This window comes from Lissotriton vulgaris, chromosome 9 (genome assembly GCF_964263255.1).
Source record: "Lissotriton vulgaris chromosome 9, aLisVul1.2, whole genome shotgun sequence".
NCBI classification, from domain to species: domain Eukaryota; kingdom Metazoa; phylum Chordata; class Amphibia; order Caudata; family Salamandridae; genus Lissotriton; species Lissotriton vulgaris.
In genome coordinates, this window is record NC_141697.1 from 1035392176 (window position 1) to 1035414718 (window position 22543).

Here is a 22543-nt window from a genome sequence, read left to right on the forward strand (position 1 = left end):
TGAGGCACGGCGATTGGGCGAGGTGCGCATTGACAACGCGTCGATCATGTTCTTCCCCGACTACACCATCCAGGTGCAGCGCCAGAGGCACGACTTCATGGCAGTGAAGAGGAGACTACGCACCGCGGGCCTCAAGTACTCCCTGCTATTCCCTGCCAAGCTGAGAGTGGTGGCGGGAGATAGCACTTACTTCTTCAACACACCCGAGGAGGCCGACGAGTGGCTGGACGGAGGCACGGACACGGCACCGAAACACTCTCGCGGAGGCGAGACGAGGACCAGGCCACGAGCACCACGACGACGCCGCAGGCACAGGACCCAACAGTCCCAACGCGCGGAGGAGGGGGCGGGACTCTCCCCCACACTGGACCAGATGCTCCGAGAACAACGCGATGCACTGCAGAAGGTCTCCCGAATAAGCAACTCATCCTCCCATGAGACGGCCCAGGAGGACGGCCAACAGCCGGTACCCAGCGACGACGACGAGGCCATATACGGGATCCCGAACTCACAGATCTCGATGGAACTGCCCATCGTCACGCCGCAAACCTCAGACCTGATCCACTGACCCTACGGGGGATGTCTGCATTGGCCTTGCCATGACGAGGGAGGGGTTGGCAGTGGTCGCCTGGACGATGGTGCCCAATCGGCGCCCGCCACTGCTGGGGCCACCCCCCACCCCCCCCCCCACCCCCCCTGCCAGCTGATCGAACTGTGGACACCTGGAACAGTGAGTAATGCCCTTATGGCACTAGTGGTAAGCTGGGAGGGCGCTGAAGGGGTGGTCTTTTAGCGCGCATCTGCGCCTGGTCGCATACAGGATGGGCGATTTGGAGCATTGGACCGCAGTGGGCGGCCACTATTGTCCTGTATTGTATGGCTCAGGGAAGCGGCCTGCTTCCCCTAAAACTGACTATACATACATCCTGCCGAACTTGTGCTTAGCACACACTGCCCCTTGAACAAAGCGAGAATGTTCCTCTCTCTTGAGAGTATGGACGGTGGCCCATTCCGCCACTGCCCTTTTGGTATTTTAGTGGGGTTAGCCCGCTGTTGGTTGTTGTTCTTTACTGTTTTTTTTCCCTGTCCTTATGTTTTCCCAAACTTTGCTGAGTGTAATGTGGGGGGTGGGAACGGAAGAGCTGGGGGAGCCACTGCTGGGGCCTTTGGTGATGCCGCTGCTATTGGGAGGGTCAGGGGGGAATGTATATTGCTGCAATGTCTGCCATAAAAATATGCACGTGGAACATTAGAGGTATGCACACACCCGCGCGCAGGTACCAAATCTACTCCTACTTGAAGAGGCAGAACGTGCAGGTCGCGCTATTGCAGGAAACACACCTGAGTGGGGCGGAGGTGACAGCGCTGAGGCGGAGATGGAGGGGACAACTGTATGCCACTGAATACTCCTCGTACGCCCGCGGGGCGCTGCTATGGGTAAAACCGGGAACCCCCTTCATAATGTCGGACGTACACATAGATGCGGAGGGGAGGTATGTCCTGGTGAAGGGTCGCATAGACGGGCAACCAGTGGTCCTGGCGTCCATTTACGCTCCAAACACGGATCAGGGCACCTTCCTGGCGCGTATCTCAGGGAAATTAGCACCCTGGCACGGCGTCCCATGGATCCTGGGGGGCGACTATAACGCGGTACTAGACCCAGTGCTGGACCGTTCGGTCCCGCCGAGGCCAGAGGCGACACCCCAGGGGGCCACGAGGGCACTCACACAGTGGGCGACGCAGTGGGGTCTGAAAGATGCATGGCGTGCGCACAATCCGAACACTAGGGTGTACTCGTACTTCTCGGGAGCACATGCATTACATGTCCGCCTCGACAGATACATGGTGTCAGCGGACATGTTGCCCCATATCACTGACTCACAATACCTGGGTAGGACACACTCCGACCACAACCCCCATACACTGCACATGGCCTGGGAACGCCCGCGCCCGCCAATCCCCACGTGGCGACTGCAACCTGCATTACTGCTAGATGCCCCCTTTAGAGATTCCCTGCAGGCCAGCGTAGCGCAATACTTCGAAGATAACTCAGATACAGCATCCTCCCCGAGAGTAGAGTGGGACGCATTCAAGGTGGTGGTACGGGGACATTGCTTGAGCACTCAGGGGAGCATACGGTGGAAGTTGGAGGAGGACTTGCGCAGGGTGGAGGCGGACCTACTCGGCGGGGAGCAGGAGGCGGTGGAGGGTGCAGGTGACCGGCTGCAGGCGGCCCGGGCGGAGCACGAAACGCTACTGGAACGGCTGCGGCACGTCAACTTTGCGGCCCATTCGGCGCGAGTGCACCAGCACGGTGACAAGCCCGGCAGGCTATTGGCCTGGTTAGTCAGGCAGGAGGAACGCACGGAGCCGGTCTCCGTCATCCGCACGGCTGAGGGAGACCTAGTGTACACCCAAAATAGGATACACCAAGCGTTTGTGGGACACTACCGGGCCCTATACAAGTCGCAACTGAGAGTAACTGCGGCCTACATAGCAGAATACCTGTCGGACATCCCGCTGCCCTCCCTTATAGGCTCACAACAGGACGCCCTGGGGGCGCCATTCTCCGCGGACGAAATACGCGAGGCCATCTTCGCACTGTCCAACGGCAAATCACCTGGCCCGGATGGACTGCCCGCCGAATTTTTTAAGGCGTGTTCAGACACGCTGGTTCCGGAGTTGCTCAAGTTGTACAATATAGCAATGGAAGAATCAGCACTCCCAGACTCGCTTAACGAGGCAAACTTGGTCTCGCTGCTGAAGCCAGGCAGAGATGGCGCACTCATGGGGTCCTACAGACCGTTGGCCATGCTAAATACCGATTATAAAATTTTCACCTCACTCCTGGCCCGCCGCCTGGCCCTGGAGGCACCTACTCTGATACACGCCGATCAAAATGGCTTCATGCCGGCGCGGAGCACGTCTCGTAATCTACGCCGCCTCTTCCGGATTCAGGAAGCGGCTCTGACGCATTGGCCTAGATCGGGGTGCCTGGTCCTGGACCTGGAGAAGGCCTTCGATTCGGTAGAGTGGCCATACCTGGGAGCCGTGCTGGACAGATTTGAGGTGGGAGATGCATTTGCCGACATGGTCGGTCTGCTCTACCAGAGACCCAGTGTCCGAGTGAGGACGGGAAGGCTGCTGTCGGAGAAGATCGAGGTGCGCAGAGGCACCAGGCAAGGCTGCCCCCTGTCCCCCCTCCTCTTCTCCTTAGCCATCGAACCACTAGCAGCTCTGCTACGGGACAGAGGAGCGGAATGGGGGATCCCATTGGCTGACGGAACGCACATAGTCTCACTCTACGCAGACGACCTGCTGCTTTATGTGCGGGACCTCACCGCGGTGCCAGCCGAGCTATCGGACGTCTTCCAGAACTTCGCAGAGGTCTCGGGCCTCAGGGTCAACTGGGCCAAGTCCGGGGCATACTCGTTTAGCCGTGATCAGGAGGAATGCGATGTGCATCTTGGAGGGGCCAGGCTCGCTTGGTACCCGACCACGTTTAAATACCTAGGACTGCACATCTATAGAGACCCACAGGATTTACTAGAGGGCAACCTGGTGCGCGCCATTTCTTCTCTGCGAGCCCAGATGTCCTTCTGGAAAACCCTTCCGCTGAACGTGCCCAGCCGCATCGCTCTTACTAAAATGATAGCGCTCCCTAGGCTGCTATACTACTTCGCGAATATCCCCACGTATGTCCCCACGCGGATATTCCGCGATCTGGAATCAATGCTCCGTGGCTTGATCTGGAACACGGGGCGACCTCGAGTGGCGCTGGCTAAACTGTACTCCCCGACCGCGGAGGGCGGACTGGCTGTCCCCAACATGGAGCTGTATTACCTGGCCGCGCAGCTCCAATGGGTGACGTACTGGCTCAGCGATGCACATCTGGACGATACGGCCACTGCGGACTACCAGTGGACACATCCCCAGACCTGCGCCCTGTTTCACCCATTGACCAAGGGACCCCGTCCCCTGCCCATGCATGTGGCCGTGGCCCGCAAATGTTTTCTCCGCAGCCTGAAGCTGACGCACAATACCAGGCCATATGCTCCTGCCCTCCCCCTGCTGGGCACCCCCAGGAGGAGCGGGATGGTTACGCAGCGCAATCTGGACCACTGGGTCGCGGCTGGAGTAGAGACCATGGGTGACCTGTACTCTGACGGAGCCCTGCTCTCATTTGCGGAGTTATCTGACACCACAGGACTCCCGGCCGGGCAGTTCCTACTCCATGCATCGGTACTGCGGGCATACACTGACTCCTGGGGTGACATCCAGGATGAACCGCCGATGCACCACCTGGTCCAATATTTACATGTAATGGGCAGAGGCTCGCACATCACGCATTGGTTGGCGCAGGCGCTTCTTATCCACACGCAAAAACCCACGCAGCAGATTAGGGCTAAATGGGCGGCGCACCGTGGGAGGGATTGGACGGACAAGGAGTGGAACCTAGTACTGGCTAGCCCCGTGAACATCCCCCGCAATTCCCGCTTCCGTGTCATCCAACTATACATCTTGCACCAGGCATACCTAACGCCAGATAGAATAAACAGATACTTCGCAGTCGACACTGCTGTTTGTCCCAGATGTGACCTGTTAGGCGCAGACATCCTGCACATGCTTTGGCACTGCCCAACCCTGACCACGTACTGGGGGGAGGTGACCTCACTCCTGAATCACAGCACGGGCCCGGGCCTGCCGGACACGTGGGAGGCGTGCATCCTCGGCCTCTATAAAAGAACCAAGCTAAACAAAACGCAGGCACGGTTCTGGGATCTGGGCCTCGTTACGGCCAAACGGCTGATTACGCGACACTGGAAGCGGCGGGAACCACCCACCCCAAAACACTGGTTCGCATCCTTTACCAACTGGGCCGGGGCGGAAGGCACGGCGCTCCGCCGGGAAGAAATAGCGGGCCTGCGGCAGTTCCCGATAGCTCAGCTCTGGGATGGCATCCTGGGGTCCCTGAAGGGGGAGGGCACTGTCAGAGGGCTCACGTAGACTAGGTGAGGCCGGAGGTGGGTCACAGGGGCTAATGCTGTATCGCAGGAATCATCGCAAGCGGCGCCACCCCCCCCCTACCCCCCCCTCCTGACGCAGACAAGAAACAGCCAGCGCGTAAACCTCGGATACGACCCAACGCCCACGCAGGCGCCCATCAGCGGCCATTGCCCAGCAGCGCGCCCCAAGCATAAAACTGCTGACATCGCCCCCGCAAGCACACTCCACCCCCCCCCCCCACCCACTATCACATATATGTTTACATGTTTGTAGTATCGGACCCCTGCTCACGGACGGTGGCCTCTCTGCCCCCTCGTGTTGAAGTGGGCAGAAGCCGCTGACGGCACTACGGATGGCGACTGCAGGCGTGGACGCTGATAGCCACACCGGCAGCGAGGCTCCTCCACCTGAATGCCACATGCTCCACTAACAAGGCCGGCGACCGATGGCACATCATGGCCCGCAGGGGCTATCCCACTCCAAGTTCAGGCACACTTGCGCGCGCACACCTCTGACCTCCAGTTGCACTGTAACAGCATCGGCAAACAACACACCGTACAGAGGTGGCACCTACTAACACCGTGCCTGTGGGACAGACTTCGAGTGGGGAAGCCGCGATAGGAACATTGGGACGCACCGATACGAACTGTTTTGTTTAGTTTGCCGATTTCATGGCTCAGTTCTAGGAAAAATGAAAAATAAGGCGTCATTTATGGACTTTTCCTTTCTTGACTTAAGAAAATGTGATTATCTTCTCCATGTCCTAGCACACCGGGGACACAAGGGACGCAATGACATGCCCTTTTTATGATGGCCCACACACTCACGATTTACCGTTCATTTGCAGCCGGCCCGCAGGGTTGTAGGCTTTGCTATGTGTACTGTACCTTTGAACATTAATAAACGTCTTAAAAAAAAAAAAAAAAAATTTGTGATAAATATCACTGACATGCAAAGCGGGCCCAAGATGGTCGCTATCTTCTACTAGCTGTCGCTAACTGGTGTTAGCGACAGCTAGGTAATAGGGAGATAAAATTATCTCCGCTTTCTTGGCTTTTAAAGCCTAAAAAGCGGAGATGAACTCCCTTGATAATATGCCCCACATAGTAATGTTTCAGGACAATTTTGCCATCAGAAAAATAAAAAAACGAATATGTATAATTTGCCTAGGGATTTTTAGTTGCTTGTTCACCCATTGCAGTAAATGCAGTTGCTCATTTCTTTAAATAAGTTAGCGTGCTCTGTCATTTCAGCAATCTGTCTCAATTTACACCTTAAACAGAAACATTATTTTGATGTGTTGTTTGGCTGCTGGGATAATGCTCACTGAAATGAGTAATCCCCTTAGTTGTGGAGCTTTCTGGCTGCTGAAAGCGATAGTATGTACAAATTATACCAGCCTTGTACACAAGAACACGCAATAATAGGTTTTTTTTTGCATTACTTATACTTTTTTTAGGGAATCTCGCAAGCTGCTTTTCAATTCTTGCAAAAATTACCACTAATGTCAAGGTACTTTACAGAATAATAGTGTACTTAAAGCCTTTCTTTGATTGTGTTGCAGTTTGTGTGTGTAGAAAGCCTCGTGACAGCTGTGGTGGATATGTACCCCAAGACATTCCGAAGGGGATACAGAAGAGAACTGCTGATTCTCGCGCTTTCGGTGGTATCGTTTTTCCTTGGATTAATTATGTTAACTGAGGTAAGATTGATTTTTCAGACCTACTAAGTCACATGATAGATGAGTGCAGTGTTGCCAACCAGCACAATAGTCAAGACGCTATTTAAAAATATATTGCCTGACGAATGCCTCGCACATTTTTCGATTTTAAACTGGTTGGTTGGGCCTACCATATGCGCTGTGGCATCATCAGCAACTCATCAATACACTTTAGAAATTACTGCCTCTGGTGTGTAGGGAAGGGCGCAATACATGGAAGAATACCGTGATTGAAAACCTTCACTGTTTATGGAGGAAAGCCTTCACCCACCCAGTGGGTGGCATGGTTCATCAACGGCGCCCTCCCTTTCCAATGGAGTAATGAGCAAGTTATTATCCCTTGACTCATTGGGGAATATTAGTGGTGGATACTTTGCTAAGCCAATAGTCTGGTCTATCTAGGTGTGAAGGTAATGTGCAGAGGTAAAGGACTTGAGAATACCCACTAGGCGGAATGTACACATTTGTTCCCCAGTGGTAGAATAAAATTAATTTGGGGAATAGTATCCCCACTAGCGGAGGATGACATGTTTCTGCCTATTCATCCTTTTACAGAGGTGTCTGTGTCATTCATCAGGACTCAAGCTGCCATATCTGCTTAAAAAGTGAGATTAAAATATAAACCTCATATATACTACCTGCATCTGATGATTGTAAAGGAAGTCAGGTATCAGCCACAGTCATCTGGGAGTTGTTGTGCCAGCTAAAAAAATCACAACTAAATTAGTTCTGGCTACCACTAGCAACAATTCTCATGTTGGTGGACAATGTCAAAGAAGGAAGTGTGTGTTATTGGGCATACTAAGAAGAGGTAGTATATCAGTTCACTGTTACACCACTATTAATAATTGACTGGTCAATTTGGTGTATACTAACATTGGTAAGAAGTGTTGTAAAATCAGTGATGGTAAAGACTGAATCATTGGCAATTATCTGTACACCTATAGTAGTTGTCAATGTGATCTGCAAGTTGGTGTAGGTGATGTATTATGTCATCTGGGATAGGGCTTTCCAAGGTATACATTATCATGCAGAATCTATCTCTGTTCTCTCAGTAAGAAAGGTTCTGCTCAATTGCTGTGGCCATCTTTCTGTCCCAGCTTGTAGGGTTCATGATGAGCAAAAGGTTAGTCAGTATGGTAGTACACCGTTTACACTGTATGTTGCTTCTGTGTTCACTGATGCAAATCTGCACTTTCCTGGTGGTCATGTCTATGCAATGAAGTGAACATGCTCAAAGGAACCATATAAATAATCCTTTCACTATTTCAATAGGTACATTTGTGCACCTCCCATGGAGTAGTGAGGCTCAAGTTCTAGGTGAAAGACATTCAACCCAGTAGTTAGTTTTAATTTACATTCAATCCCCACTGCACACTACTTTCACATTTAGATAGACCAGATATATGGCAGAGTATCCCTCACTGATTCCCCAAAAGCTCCCCAATGAATTTACAATTAGTAGCTTGCCAAGAGGGTCCCGCTAATAAAGCATGGCACTCAGTGCCTGGATGAGGGTTTTCATCCATAAATACTGAAGCTTTTCACGCACTGTATCCTTCCATTTATTGTGCCCTTCCATACATATCAGAGGCAGTCGGGTCTTAAATATATTGATGTACTTCATAGGAGATTGTACTGACTGTTTTTAATCCTCCTGACCCTTTTGTGCTTGATCATTACCAACTCTGCATTCTGAAGCGGGTTTAACATAACCTGTATTAACACCAAGCTTCAGATTGTAACTGGTCATGGTTATTCCCCTGGACATAAATGAAGTATCTCGGCAAGCACTCCAAGTAAAGAAAAGGGAGTACAGAATGGTGAACTCTCTATGCAGAGAAGTACAATACCCAATTACTAAAGAAGAGTATACAACTAGTAGGATCCATTCACAAATATTAGATCATGCCCTTAATCACATAGGTTTAACCCGTATAAAGGTTTCTTAGTTATGCTTCATATAGCAAACTCCATTTATCTAACCCCCATTATTTCCATCCCAGTTAGTCCCTCTATCTCAAGCCTCCTGGAATGCAGATGCAGTTTACTGTTTGTATCAATAATTTTAGGAACCAGTGATACCTTGGCATTTCAAATTTCACCTGACAAATGGGTAGGTACTACACCAATTGCAATTACTGCAACCAATTTCTACAGTAGTTCTCCATTTTACAATTGCTTCTAACCCATAGTTTTAGTACCAGACAGGAGAGATAATTTCTAGGAAGAAGGGAAAGTGGAAATGTGGCATGACAGAACAAGTGGTTGCTGAATCCACCAGAAACAGCCAGCTAGGAAATTGCTGTTCATTTAGAATATGAATGAGTAGTTATACAGGGAAACAGAGGATCTGGCAATTGCTAATTATCCTGATGGTAAATATTGCCTATTACAAAATAAATACATCTTCATTGATGCACCTTCCACCAAGGGCTCAGTTACTGCCATGGTAAATCCATTACTTCCAGCAGCAATGGCATTCCTGCTGGCAATCCCCTTTACATCAAGTGTTAATGCTGGAGGATATTGCAGTTCACCGCCCAGAGAAATATCAGATTTCAACTATTTGTATAAGAGTTAAACCTCCCAAAATGAGCATCTACACATGAAGATTTACAAATGTGCTGAAACTTTGGACTTTGGTCAGTGATGTTTTTGTTTAAATGTACCAAACACTGTTTGCGGTTTGACTGACTTGAGCGCAAGAATGTTTGTGGTACACTGGAAATCCAATGCAGCCTTTTCAAGTTTTATCAGCCCATCCCAGGTATGAGTGCAGCGAGCAAGCCTGACCACTACAAGAGCAGTTGGGGGAGGGGGGGGGGGGGGGGGTCTCCCCCAGACACTTTGGGGAAAAATAGCAAAATATGTGAAATATGTTTTCAAGAAGGTACTCATGGGTGTCATGTTTGTTCCTGGTACGAGCTTGTGAGTGGTGGAGACTCCATGATCAATTGGTAAAAAGTTCCCAGGATCCATCCTACCGAATATGACACCACTTACTGTGGGTTAGGCCCTAAAGAATCCTACAGCACAATTTTCTGCTAAAATGCAATATGGCAGAACCCTTCTTCCCTTGTCAGAGCACTGAGCACATCTCCTGAGGTGTGTCTAAGAATATGAGAAACTCCCCCTGCAAATAAGTTCTGAAACATGTTCCCCCCACTAAGATTAATGGAACTCTGGCTACTTTGCCAATAGCAAGGGCAGGCCAAGGCGTGAGTAATATCAGCCTGTGACAAGAGATGCCGATTTGAAGCTTGTGCTATAGCTTACAAAAAATATTTTACTATTCCCATTTCTCCTTTGAAAACAGTAGGGAAAGTGTTGGACTTTGGAGGGGTTATATTTACTTTTCCCACTTCAGTCTAAACAATAGTAGGGAAAGCGCTGAACTCTGGAGGGGGTATATTTACTATTCTCACTCCAGTCTATAAAACAGTAAGGAAAGTGTTTTATTCAGGTGTGGTTACATTTATTATTCCCACTATTACTATTCTCACACCAATCTAGGCAACAGAAGGAAAAGTGTTGGACTAAGGAGGTTTTAGATTTACTATTCCCACTCCAGTCTAACAGCAGAAGGGTGTTGAATTCCAGAAGGGTTACATTTAATATTCTTACTCCAATCTAAGCAGCAATAGGGAACGTGTTGGGCTATGGAGCGGTTGGATATTTGCCTTTCATCTCCAGTCTACACAGCAGTATGGAAAGGGTTGGTGTTGTGTACAGGTTTGATTTATTATTCACACTTCATTGTCACCAACAGTACAGAATATGTAGGACTTTGGAGGGACATGAAATAACAGTCTACCCCCTTGTCATTTTCTGCAAAATATGTAAATACCCAAAATAAAAATCATATTATGAATAAATACATATACTATGCCACTAAAAAAACAAGAATATATAATAAAGAATTTTAAAAAAGTGCAAAATGAAAAAAACAAAGAACCATTACTTATATAATAAAAGCAACATTTATAAAAATATTGCTTTAACAAAAACAAAAACTTTAATAAAAAAATACATTTAAAAAATATTATTCATACAAATAACACATAATTATCAAATAAAACAAATAATCTATGCAATATTTTCAACATTAAAAAACATTCGTAAATATTTATCAAATAATCAATTAAATATTATAAATATTTATTTCGAAAAGTAATATAATTTCAATGCATTCCCACCCTATTCCACTATAAAATAAACAACCTGCTACCAAAGTATCCATTACCAACAAAACTTTAAATATTTAAAAATGCTGTAAAGTTAAAACATATAAAGCAATTACAAAATAAAACAATTTACAGAATAAATCAGCAATTGCATAGTTAATTATTGACAAATTGTTTACCAAAAAAATAGTTATTTGGTCTTGAATTGACTTCGCACCGTATTCCACTACAAAATCAACATCCCACTCCTAAAACATAAATTACTGACAAAAATAAAAACATTTCAATACACTATGAAATTTAGGGAAATTAAAAACTAATCTTAAAAATATTTACATACACTGCAATATTAAAAACAAAATACAATTGAGTCTAACAATTAAAAAATAAAATAATTAATAGTCAAGTGCCTAAATTATTAAACAATTAAAAGTTATTTAGGATTATTATACAATTTCCAGTAATATAAAGCTTTCCACCTTATTACCTAACAAAAACCAACAACCCGCTACTATAATAAAAATACTTAATACAAATTTGAAAACGTATATGTAAATTAAAAATGACATCTGAAACTTGAATACATAAAATGACTATTAAACAATTAAGTCAGTGCTTCTCAGTTGAACAAAACTCCAAAACAAGGAATGTGCTAGTTCCCTATTTTATTCACCAGTAAATGTTTTCATTACATTCATACAATTCATGAAAAACAATTCTTCATGACATTTATTAAAACAATATACAATACATAATATGATTAAAAACTTTTTTGAAAAAGACTGTCTTTTTCAAAAAAGTTTTAAATCATATTAACCAAGTAGTCCTCATCGTTACTCAACTGACATGTCCCCTGTCTAGCATAGGTTCCACTCAAATAAGACTTATGGACATCAAATTGCACATTGCATGCAGTCTAGATGACCTGCATGATCGTGCATAGTCAATATTGGAGTCTGGGAATTCTCCTGTTTGGCCAAGTGGGTCAGCAGCACCCCAGTTTTGTCTCCCTCTGCTTAGAGTTGTTGGCAATGTGCTGAATACACATGCTTTTCGAGTCTATGATAGTCGTCTAGAAGAAGCTTACAGTCCTCTCGCCAGTCCTCTATACTTTTGGGTTGTGTGGGAAGCACTTCCTCTTTTTCACCCAAATCTTGCTCATGCACCTGAATGCCTCTAGCTGTTGTTTGACCCCATAGGCCATCTTGAGACATGGAGAACCATCTTCATCTTTTCCCTTTCCATTGTCCAAGTTCCTGAACTACCACAGCTCTCATAAAAGTAATGTGTTAGTGTATCAGAGACCGTGGCCTCGGATGGAGGATCCATCAATGCCTCCGCCTGAGGGTGCAAGAGTGGCTTTGCAAGTTGCATATGGGTCATCCCAAAAAATTAGGTGACAGATATCAGGTAAGGTAAGAAATCCCTATGACCATTTGTGCTATATAGACCAGACAGTAGTCCAGCCAGCTGTGGGTTCCCGCTGCATGGGTGTAACAGGAGAACTGTTTAACCTGTAGACATTTGTCCCTCCAAATATCTAGAAGGTTCAGTTCTCATATCATGTTGCATAATGCCCAGTCAGGTCAGGTGGGTTTAGTAGACAGTCTGGTTGGGTCTTAGTCTAGGGCACTGTTTAGGACTCAATTACAGTCACCTTACATGATGATATCAGCGGTAAGATAGGATGAGGGCGCTGTCACGACCTTTGAGTAGAAGTTGATGAAATCATTATTGGGTGCATACACGTTTACCAGTCAGACTACTTGGCTGTCCAGGGTTCTATGTAACATTATGTGTCAGCCCTCCAACTCCAGGATGTGATCCCTATGTAGAAAGGGTACCCCAAGATGCCAAGTTCTCAGTAGAGTTCTGTTAGGGGAAATCTGTAATGCTTTTGATTTTGCATCTGCATACCTTAGCAGCAATAGAGTGTGTTACATACTCTGCTTTCTTCCTTCTTTCTGCATATAAAGTGTTAGCTGAGTGGCCTGGAAGGCCATATTGAGGAGAAGATGATATTTGGGAAACATTAACTGAAGCTGGGAATGACAAAAGTTCTTTGAAATGTGTCTGTCAAAGTACAGCAGTTGAGGCTAGAGACTGCAAGAAAGATAATGGTTTTGATGTGTTGTAAGGGAAAGCTCAAGAACTTCTCTCAATATCCCAATGTTTCCCCAAAAACATCACAGTACCACCACTGGTCTTTGCCAGCATGGATATTGAAGCACTCAGGAGAAAGAGCTATAGAACCTGTCCAGACATATCAGTGTGGTCAAATTTAATCTGATGTATTACAATGTTAACTGTACAAAAATAAAGAAACATTGTGGTTGGATCGGCAGAGAATCACACATTTTGGCACCTTTTAGAATCAGGTCTCAGAATCCCATAACACTTTTGCCATTGAAGCTGCAAATCATTTTCTCAAATTCTCTGGCATAACTAAGGAAGAGTACTATGATGGGTGTGATACAATGATGAGATGTGAATCTCTGTTTGCTAGTTTGGTCAATGTAGAAAATTCTTCTTTTAAGTAAAAGTATGTCCAACAGTCCACAATTACAAACATCCTTGGTCACTGTGTAGGTAAAGTTAAATTTGACATGAAATGGCTTAGTTACAAATAAAAGCTTCTTTGTTATATCTTTGCCTGGTCAGCTTATTCATCCTTTCTTTAGCCCAAGTGGTTTTCTTGGCATTAAAGATAAGACTTCTTGGTTGCATTCAACATTAACAGAATTTGGGGGAGATTTACCCAAAAAATCTCGCAACACAGCGTAGTCCCTGAGAGGCTGCACTGCATTGTGTGACAGGGAGGGAACAGGAGAGTGCCATAACTTTAAAGATATTGTTGTTTCCTCCCCCTTAACCAGTGCTGATTTCAGCGGCAGTGCCTAAAGCACACACCTTAACCGCATAGCTCTAGGGTGTGTGAATGAGTCTAGCATAGGTTTTGTTCAGGAAGGGTAACCTTCTTGTGCAAAATACTATGCCTAGACACAATGGAAAGCTTTTCCTACTTTGTATGCGTGCTGCACAGTGAAGCATGCATGCAAAGTCAGAAAAGCACAAAGAAATGAAAGGATTTCTTCTGTTAGTAACTCCTTTGAAGGGGCATTAACTTTTGGCACAAAACCTTGCCTACAAATCTTTGAAAATATGGTTTTGCCTCAAAATGCATGGGTGGTTGCACTGGAGCGCCCATGTTCCATCCATGTAATGCCCCCTTGACACTAAGTAACACAAATTAGTGCTTTGCGCTACTTTGAGGGTCCATTCCAGTGAAAAACAAGTTTTGTGCTGGAAAGTAAATCGCAAATAGCAAAAATACAATTTTACGTTTCTGCTTCTCGCACTGCGAGAAAGCAGAAGAAGGGTATATCTGGTTGCAGTGTATGGGGAGTAGTGGGTAGCCGAATGTGATGGACACTGGCTGTTTGGGCGCCCCAAGGCTGACCAAACCAGCCATGAGCACTCTCCCGTTTTCTCCATGTAAGCTGCATGCAGCCTGCTTGGAGAAAACGACCTCCCCATAGACTCCTATAATGACGGCATCCTAGCCAATCACAGTGCTGCCATTGCATCATTGTGATTGGCTTAGGGTAGAAGATTGAGGCTGCGTGCTTCTGCTTCCTGTGGGCAGAAAGATAGCAGGAGACGTGACGCAGAAGTTCAGGACCGGAGGTGAAGGTAACTTTAAAAAAAAATGTTTAATTAAAATAACCCTCCTCCTTGCACTACCCCCTCCCCGGGCACTGCTCGCCCCCCCCACCCACGAGTCATGCTGGCCGCGACTGTGGGTTCAGCGCAAGACAGGGTTTAAGAGGTTGCGAAAAGTATTGTTTACCACATGCAATGTGAGTCAAAAAGAAATTAATGCTGGACTTACAGATGTGCACAAACATTTGCACTCAGTCTAATGCAGCAACTAGTCTGCACCCGTAAGTGGTCTTTTTTATTAATGGCTTCGATTCAATGTACATGATATTTGTCTTTAAAAGGTGCTTACAGATAAGCCTTCTCGCATCAGTTGTTCTACTTATAAATGTAAGACGATTTTACTAAAAGGTCCAGAAATGCATTAAACGTTAACGAGTTCTACTCGCACCTAATTTGTGCAGTCAGAACTCTTAAAAGCATCACTTTAATTAGATGTACCATGTATGTTTGCTGATGCATCTTCTATGTTCAGGATTTAAGCGTGCTTGCAGATCCTCAAAATTAGGGCATTAATCACTATATTTCAGTGAATGGGAATCTCTGCAAGCTTAATTAGTCAGGGTTGTTCTCAAGCTGGTCGTTTGCTGCACCTAATGAGCAGCTTGGAATGGCTGAGCTTGGCCAGAAGATGGTAATGCTTAACTCAGGATTGCTGAATTGACAGAGCTAAATGCTGCTGTTATACTAATTATTGGTTTAGTGGCTTCATTTTCTACAACAGGGGAATGCATCAGAGATTTCTTCTTCTTTATTATTAATCAAAATGTCTTCACTTACCAAGCTATTTCTGTTGGTATTTTAACGTACTATTTAATTTTTTTAAATGTACATATACTTTGCTGTAGTATGATGGCCAATAGGTAATTTCTATATGATGTGTGTGTATGGGCACTGTAATTTTTTATCGCTTTGCATTTTTTATGCGGTTAGGATTTTTGTCTTGGCACACGTGGTTGGTAATATAGTGCATCACACACTCACCAGCAGGTTGGTTAGTTTGCTGTTTAGATTGGGGCGTCCACTTACCAGTTTGTGACCACTTGAAAATAATGGCAGGGTATGTCTCCAATGGGTGCAGCTAATGGAGATCAGAGAGAGGGCAGGTGAGGATGGAGTTAGCATAGAAGTAGGGGCACTGGCCAAATCTAAAAAACTGGCATTTTGGCTTAATTTGAATCAAACTCATGACCTGTTTTTGTCCAAACACAAGTCATGAACTCAACTTCTCTTATTTCCATTGAGTGTGAAGGCAATTTCAGAAAAGAAAAATGAAATTATATACAAACGTGCAAGTTTTGTTAGTAAATAGTTACATGGAAGAAGAAAGCATATTATGGAGCATGTTCATAATTCAATTTTCTAAATATAATATCGATTTTCATGTCAAAGTTTCAGACATTTAACACCATGAAGGTCTATTCTATATGCATTATATGTGTTGCTATTTAAATAGTGATCGGGCTACAAAATCTCTGATTCAGAGCACGGGTTGAGGAGGATAGTGCCCCAAGGAGAATTTAGCCATTCAACAGATCAACTGCGCGTTATGAAAGAGTGATGCAGGGATCTTAATAGAGAGCAGATAAAGATGCCCACTTGGTATTAGAAAGATAACACAATTTCAACCATAATACATCCAAAGCACTTTCTTTAGAAAAAGAATAGAAACTTAAATTTAAACAAACTATTTTAATTAAGAGAAGTGGAACCCTTATTCAATGTGATGTCCCAGAAGTCAAGAGTACCCCGAGGATGGCATGGAAACTATGGAAAGTTATGATGCATCTTAGACAAAATGGTGTAAGTTAATTGTACAACATCATGGAGACAAAGTAGGGCATTATCTGCCAGTGTTTGAGAAACTTAGCAATTCAGATGAAAATAAAAATGCTACTAAGGTGTATTGCCAGCTACGGAAATATATATTGGCAGTTGTATTTAGGCATGTTCATGCAGTTGCCTATATGGAATCAATATGTGATGTCCTTTTAAATGTTTTGGTGAGTTGGGATAACTTATGTGTGTCCACAATCAGTGACAACAGTAAACATCACAGAGAGATATAGTGTCAAAGGGATATTTAAAGCCCTTGTTTTCAAAAGGAAGGACAAGTAGGGCTATTTTTAGGGGTCCAGCGTACGAGCTCGGGAATATGTCAACAAAGAGAGGTATGCAGTTCCCTTAGTAAGGTGTATTCAAAGAGTGAAACTGAAAACGACAAGGTATAGACATAAGAAAGAGAGATAAAATGGGGATGGGGATCCTCCCTTTCGGGACTAAAACCCTCACACACCCAGCAAGCTAGGTGTCATGCTTCATCACATGGGTTTTGCTCCTTGTCAAACTGTTGGTTAAATGTCTGACGGGCACCCAGATGGGGCTCTTTATCGGAGATCTTTTGTCCCTGCCAGTTGTTGCATGCGGATATAAGGGCCTAGTGGGAAGGGTGTAGATGTGTGGAAGAGGTGGTGGTGATATGTAAAAAAGGTTAGTTAGTCCACAAAGTGTTTTAATGGCGTGGCTATCTACCTTAGTAAAAACAGTGGGGAGAGAAAACTTCCTGGTGTTAGGATCCAGGGAAGTATATTCTACCAGGTGGTCAGTTGGTGGTTGGTCACATGTTTCATGCAATTGTTCTGAAGGATACAGTGCAATTCAAGTGAAGTAGTGTGGCTCACTGGTTAGAGGCGGCAGACCCGAGAGCAGAGGACGGCCCGGGACCAGGGTTCGATTCCCGGCGCGGCGGGTTTCTGGACCAGGGTCAGCGGACGCGATAATTCTCTCGCCTCGGTGCCCACTCTGATCAGCGATCACACTCGGCAACTCTGGGTATTAGCTTGCCTCATCTTCACTAACGGCCCCACCAGACCGCCGGGGATGCCTGGTCTCACCCTGGAGATACCCATTAAGGGACCATCTCTCAGGGAAGCCAGGAAGGGTTTCGCAGCGGTCGAAGCGCCTTGGGACCCTACGGGTAAGTAGTGCGCTATATAAATGCCAATACATTTACATTTACATTCATCAGGACTTGGAAACTATATACACTATCTACACGCTATGGATGGTGAACGAATTACCTACTCCACAGGGAGTTCGCAAGTAGGCCGAAGGTACTACCCATTCTTAGTGGAACCCTAACGCGTGCCGTGTGTTTCTTCAACGGTCTCCTCCCATGAAACTGAGCACTTCAAGGTATGTGCCCTAGTCTCGCCGCATGTTGCATCAGTCAACCTACCCTTGCATAGTGCTGCGAGAAGGAGCCTTTGAATACACCTTACTAAGGGAACTGCGTACCTCTCTTTGTTGACATATTTGAAGACCTGCCCAAGCTCACTCCCCCTTATACTACAATACAAATAACATAAAGAACCAGGGGTCTAAAGTCAACAGTTTCTCCAACTAGCTTCAATTCCTGAACACAAGTCACAAAAAAGCCCAAAGAGAAAGAAACAAAGAAAATAGAGAGCCAAAATAGAGTGATCAATGGGTAGATCCAGAAGCAACTTATTGGATTACCATGAATTTACCGTGGTGATCAATCTTCTCATTTGGTCATCCAATTCTCAGCTTGGTGTGTATCTTGATCATAGAGACTATCTACCACACAAAAGGAAAATAGCTTGATTGGCTCAAACCGAAAATCCCTTGGAAAGAGAAACATATGATGTGTTTCTAAATTCCAGATCACAAGGGCACTAGGTGCAGTGCAAAACACAGAAAGTGATAATTAAAATAGGGTAATGAGGTGAAAAAGCAAGACATTTTATTATACTTGTGTTCAGACTCAGTTTTTTCAGGAGTTGAAGCTAGTCAGTGAAACTGTTGACTTTAGACCCCCGGTTCTTTATGGTATTTGTGTTCACAATCAGTTACAAGCTTCTGGTCTTGGGTGGATATTGCTTAAACCAAAGGAAATCAATTCTAACGATGCCCAGCTGTTGCTAACTTCCTATTTGGCATGGAGGAAGCCAATTCATTTGACATTGGCATGCTTGAGTCGAATGACAGAGAATTATCTTATACTTAAAGATGAGCCCATGAGTAAAGCTTGTCTGAACTTTGTGGAGCCCCAGTAAGTACAAACACCAAGGGCCTCATTACGATGTTGGGGCAGAAAGCCTCCTTCCGACCGTTGGATTCCCCTAGACAGTGTCAGAAACCTTCGGACCGCATCAGTTGGTTTACAATCCGCCCGACCTAATACGATGTTAATGTTCAGATTCTAAACAGCACAGCCTTTCCTAATAGGTTCAAACTGACTCTTTGAGAATTCGTGTCGGTCGGACCGCTTCATACAGCTTTATGGACAGCATTTCAGACCAAGCGATTACGATGCCGGTTTCCAACAGCCTTTCCGTGTTGGCCGGTCTGACACGATAAAGCTTTTGGAAAGTGACTTATGGTGCCCCTGGCAGGCCCCCTGCATTCTGAGCTCTCCAGTTGGAGGCCGAGGGAGTACCTAAGGGACCCTCCTGTAAAACCCTGCACTGTGTGGCAGGCATCGTGGGGCACCCGCGACAGGGTACATGGTTTCCCACACACCCCATTTCCCCATAGGAGCCTGCATTGTCAGGGGGAACATGGGCTCCAATAGAAGTCAATGGGAACAGTGTTCGGTCACATCGTAATCCGCCAGGCGGATCCGCCGACCGCAAGTCGGTCTGTTTCAATTCCGAGACGAAGTCTGGCGGAAAGTTTCCGCCCGACATTGTAGTGAGGCCCTATATTTATGATTTTGTATTGTATATCAATTGAGGTGAGGCAAAACTGAAGTAAGTGGTTATTGCTTTTCTATAAAAATCCTGAGCTAATCCTATTTTTTTGTCTTCTGTACTGGAAAAGGGTAAAAGCTATTTGTAAGTGAAGAACCTAAGATTTAGGAGCTATGAATTATTGAATGTAAAATAGATTCTAACGAGGAAACTATCTGCCAGTGATTGAACAACTTTTTTAGAGGAAAAGGATTATTATCACTGAAGTATTTTGCCACCTATGGAAAGCTATATAGGCAATAAAAACTGATATTTAATTGAAAATCCTTGGGTGACAATGAATTTTCAGTAGTTTATCAGTAGAAGTTTGAATGTTTAGTTTCTAAATAACCATTTTGTGTGGTTTTTGTAATGTAGATCTCTCCCTGAAATTATGCAATAGGAATTGATATCAGTGAAAAGGAATCACATCCTGTTCTCTTTTCTTCATATGGGTCTAAATCCTTATCATTGTAAATATGACAATATTTTCCTAAATTCTAATTTAACCAGTGAAAATGTAATGCAGTGGCTGAGAGTAAAATTGCAAATATATGCTAATGAAAGGTAGGCTACATTGACTTAACATAAAGATGGACTTAGGACTTTTCCTGTATACTAATGATGAAAGCTGAAGACATAAACTGGCAAATTTACTAATAAGTCATGGAACGCAGATCATCAAACAAAGCTGCTGTGCTATGTTGCGTGAAATGGAGATAACGAACAGTCAATCAATCAATCAGTGACACTTATAAAGCGCGCTACATACCCGTAGGGTCTCAAGGCGCTGGGGGGGGGGGAGCCGCTACTGCTCGAACAGCCAGGTCTTCAGCTTCTTCCTGAAGGAGAGGTGGTCTTGGGTCAGGCGCAGGTCGGTCGGGAGGGAGTTCCAGGTCTTGGCAGCCAGGTAGGAGAAGGACCTTCCTCCTGTAGTCGCTCTTCGGATGCGGGGGACGGCAGCGAGGGCGTGGTTGGCTGATCGGAGGTGGCGTTTGGGAGCGTAGAAGTTGACTCGGCTGTTGAGGTAGCTCGGGCCTTGGTCGTGTAGGGCTTTGTGTGCGTGGGTGAGGAGGCGGAAGGTGATTCTTTTGTTGATGGGGAGCCAGTGAAGGTCTCTCAGATGTCCGGAGATGTGGCTGGTTCGTGGGATGTCGAGGATGAGTCTGGCTGAGGCGTTCTGGATCCGCTGGAGTCTCTTCTGGAGCTTGGCGGTGGTACCGGCGTAGAGGGCGTTGCCGTAGTCCAGTCGGCTGGTGACGAGGGCCTGGGTGACGGTCTTCCTGGTCTCGGTGGGGATCCACCAGAAGATCTTCCGTAGCATGCGTAGGATGTTGAAGCATGCCGAGGAGACGTTGTTGACTTGCCTGGTCATGGAGAGGGAGGAGTCCAGGATGAAGCCCAGGTTGCGTGCATGGTCTGTCGGTTTGGGTGCGGTGCCCAGGGCGGGAGGCCACCAGGAGTCGTCCCAGGCGGAGGGAGAGGAGCCCAGGATGAGGACCTCCGTCTTGTCCGAGTTCAGTTTCAGGCGGCTGGTCGTCATCCACTCGGCTACCTCTTTCATCCCTTCGTGCAGGTTGGCTCTGGCGGCGGCGGGGTCGTTAGTCAAGGAGAGGATCAGCTGGGTGTCGTCGGCGTAGGAGATTATGCTGAGGTTGTGTTTGCGTACGATGGCCGCGAGGGGGCTCATGTAGACGTTGAAGAGGGTGGGGCTCAGAGATGATCCTTGGGGGATGCCGCAGATGACTTCGGTGGCCTCTGACTTGTACGGTGGTAGGCGGACTCTCTGTGTTCTCCCGTCGAGGAAGGAGATGATCCATTCCAGCGCCTTGTCCTGGATTCCGACGTTGCTGAGGCGCCGTACTAGGGTGCGGTGGCAGACCATGTCGAATGCCGCGGAGAGGTCCAGGAGGATGAGGGCCGCTGTTTCTCCGTTGTCCATCAGGGCTCGGATGTCATCGGTGGCGGCGATGAGGGCGGTCTCGGTGCTGTGGTTGGCTCGGAAGCCGGACTGTGAGGGGTCGAGGGATCCGTTCGTCTCGAGGAAAGCGGCCATCTGCTTGTTGACGGTCTTCTCGATGACTTTGGCTGGAAACGGGAGGAGCGAGATGGGGCGGTAATTCTTGAGGTCGGTGGGGTCCGCTGTTGGTTTCTTGAGTAGAGCGCTGAGTTCGGCGTGTTTCCAGCTCTCGGGGGAGATGGTGGTGTTGAAGGATGTGTTGATGATGTCTCGCAGGTGGGGTGCAATGACAGCGTCGGCCTTGTTGAAGACGTGGTGAGGACAGGGGTCGGTCGGTGATCCGGAGTGGATGGAGTTCATCGTGCGGATGGTGTCTTCGGTGCTGATCGGGGTCCAGGCGTGGAGGGTGGTGGTGGGGGGTGGTTGTTCGGTCATGGTGTGCGTTGGTTGGTTGTTGAAGAACAGTGGCATATCTGCAAAGATATGACGCTGTTGCTATCATCTTCAGCACTGGTGCACTTCATACTGTCTTGTGTCACGCAAAGTCTGTGATGTCTATCATGGGTTTTGTACTGGAAGGGTACGCTTCAATTAAAAAATATTATGCTTGGACCTACTTTAAAACTTCTAGTTTTGCATGCATGCAGTACATTATGCACATGCGTACAGCTGAAAAAGGTTTGAGAATGGGAAACTTTTCCTAAACAGTATACCTAACTCAAGGAGGCATATACTCTTGGCACAAAGACCTGTCAACCTTTTTGTTTATTAGATAATTCTTTACATTATTAAAAAGTGTTTGGTTGCATAGGAAGGCACATTTAACACCCATAGTACTCGCCCTAGTGCAAAATAGCATCAAAATTTCAAAGTGGTACTTTGCATCACTTTAGGTTTCCTTTTGAGCCCAAATCAAGATCCGAAATAGAAAGTAGATCTCAATTCAAGTAGATCTCAATCAACCCTTTGCACTGTGCTGGTGCAACCCCTTGATAAATCTGGATCTGAACCCCAAGACAATAATTTGCATAGTATGCTTTCAATAATTTAATTGGATTTTCTGATCATGTTAATTGAGGGTAGAGACATTTATTTTGAACAGGAGCAGGGGTAAATTGTGTCTGAACATACAGTGAGACACATTTTAAAATGTCCTTTCATCGAAGACTAAGCACTCATTTGGTGATGTTTCTTT

General features: G+C 46.2%; 1 protein-coding gene across 1 annotated transcript in view; it reads left to right on the forward strand.

Moving 5' to 3' along the window:
- SLC6A11 (solute carrier family 6 member 11) overlaps positions 1-22543 on the forward strand; it is a 726232-nt gene that overhangs the window by 637408 nt on the left and 66281 nt on the right. Inside the window, exon 11 of the mRNA XM_086938949.1 lies at positions 6572-6709. Within this exon, the coding sequence (XP_086795075.1) occupies positions 6572-6709 (138 nt within the window). The remainder of the gene's footprint in view (positions 1-6571; positions 6710-22543) is intronic.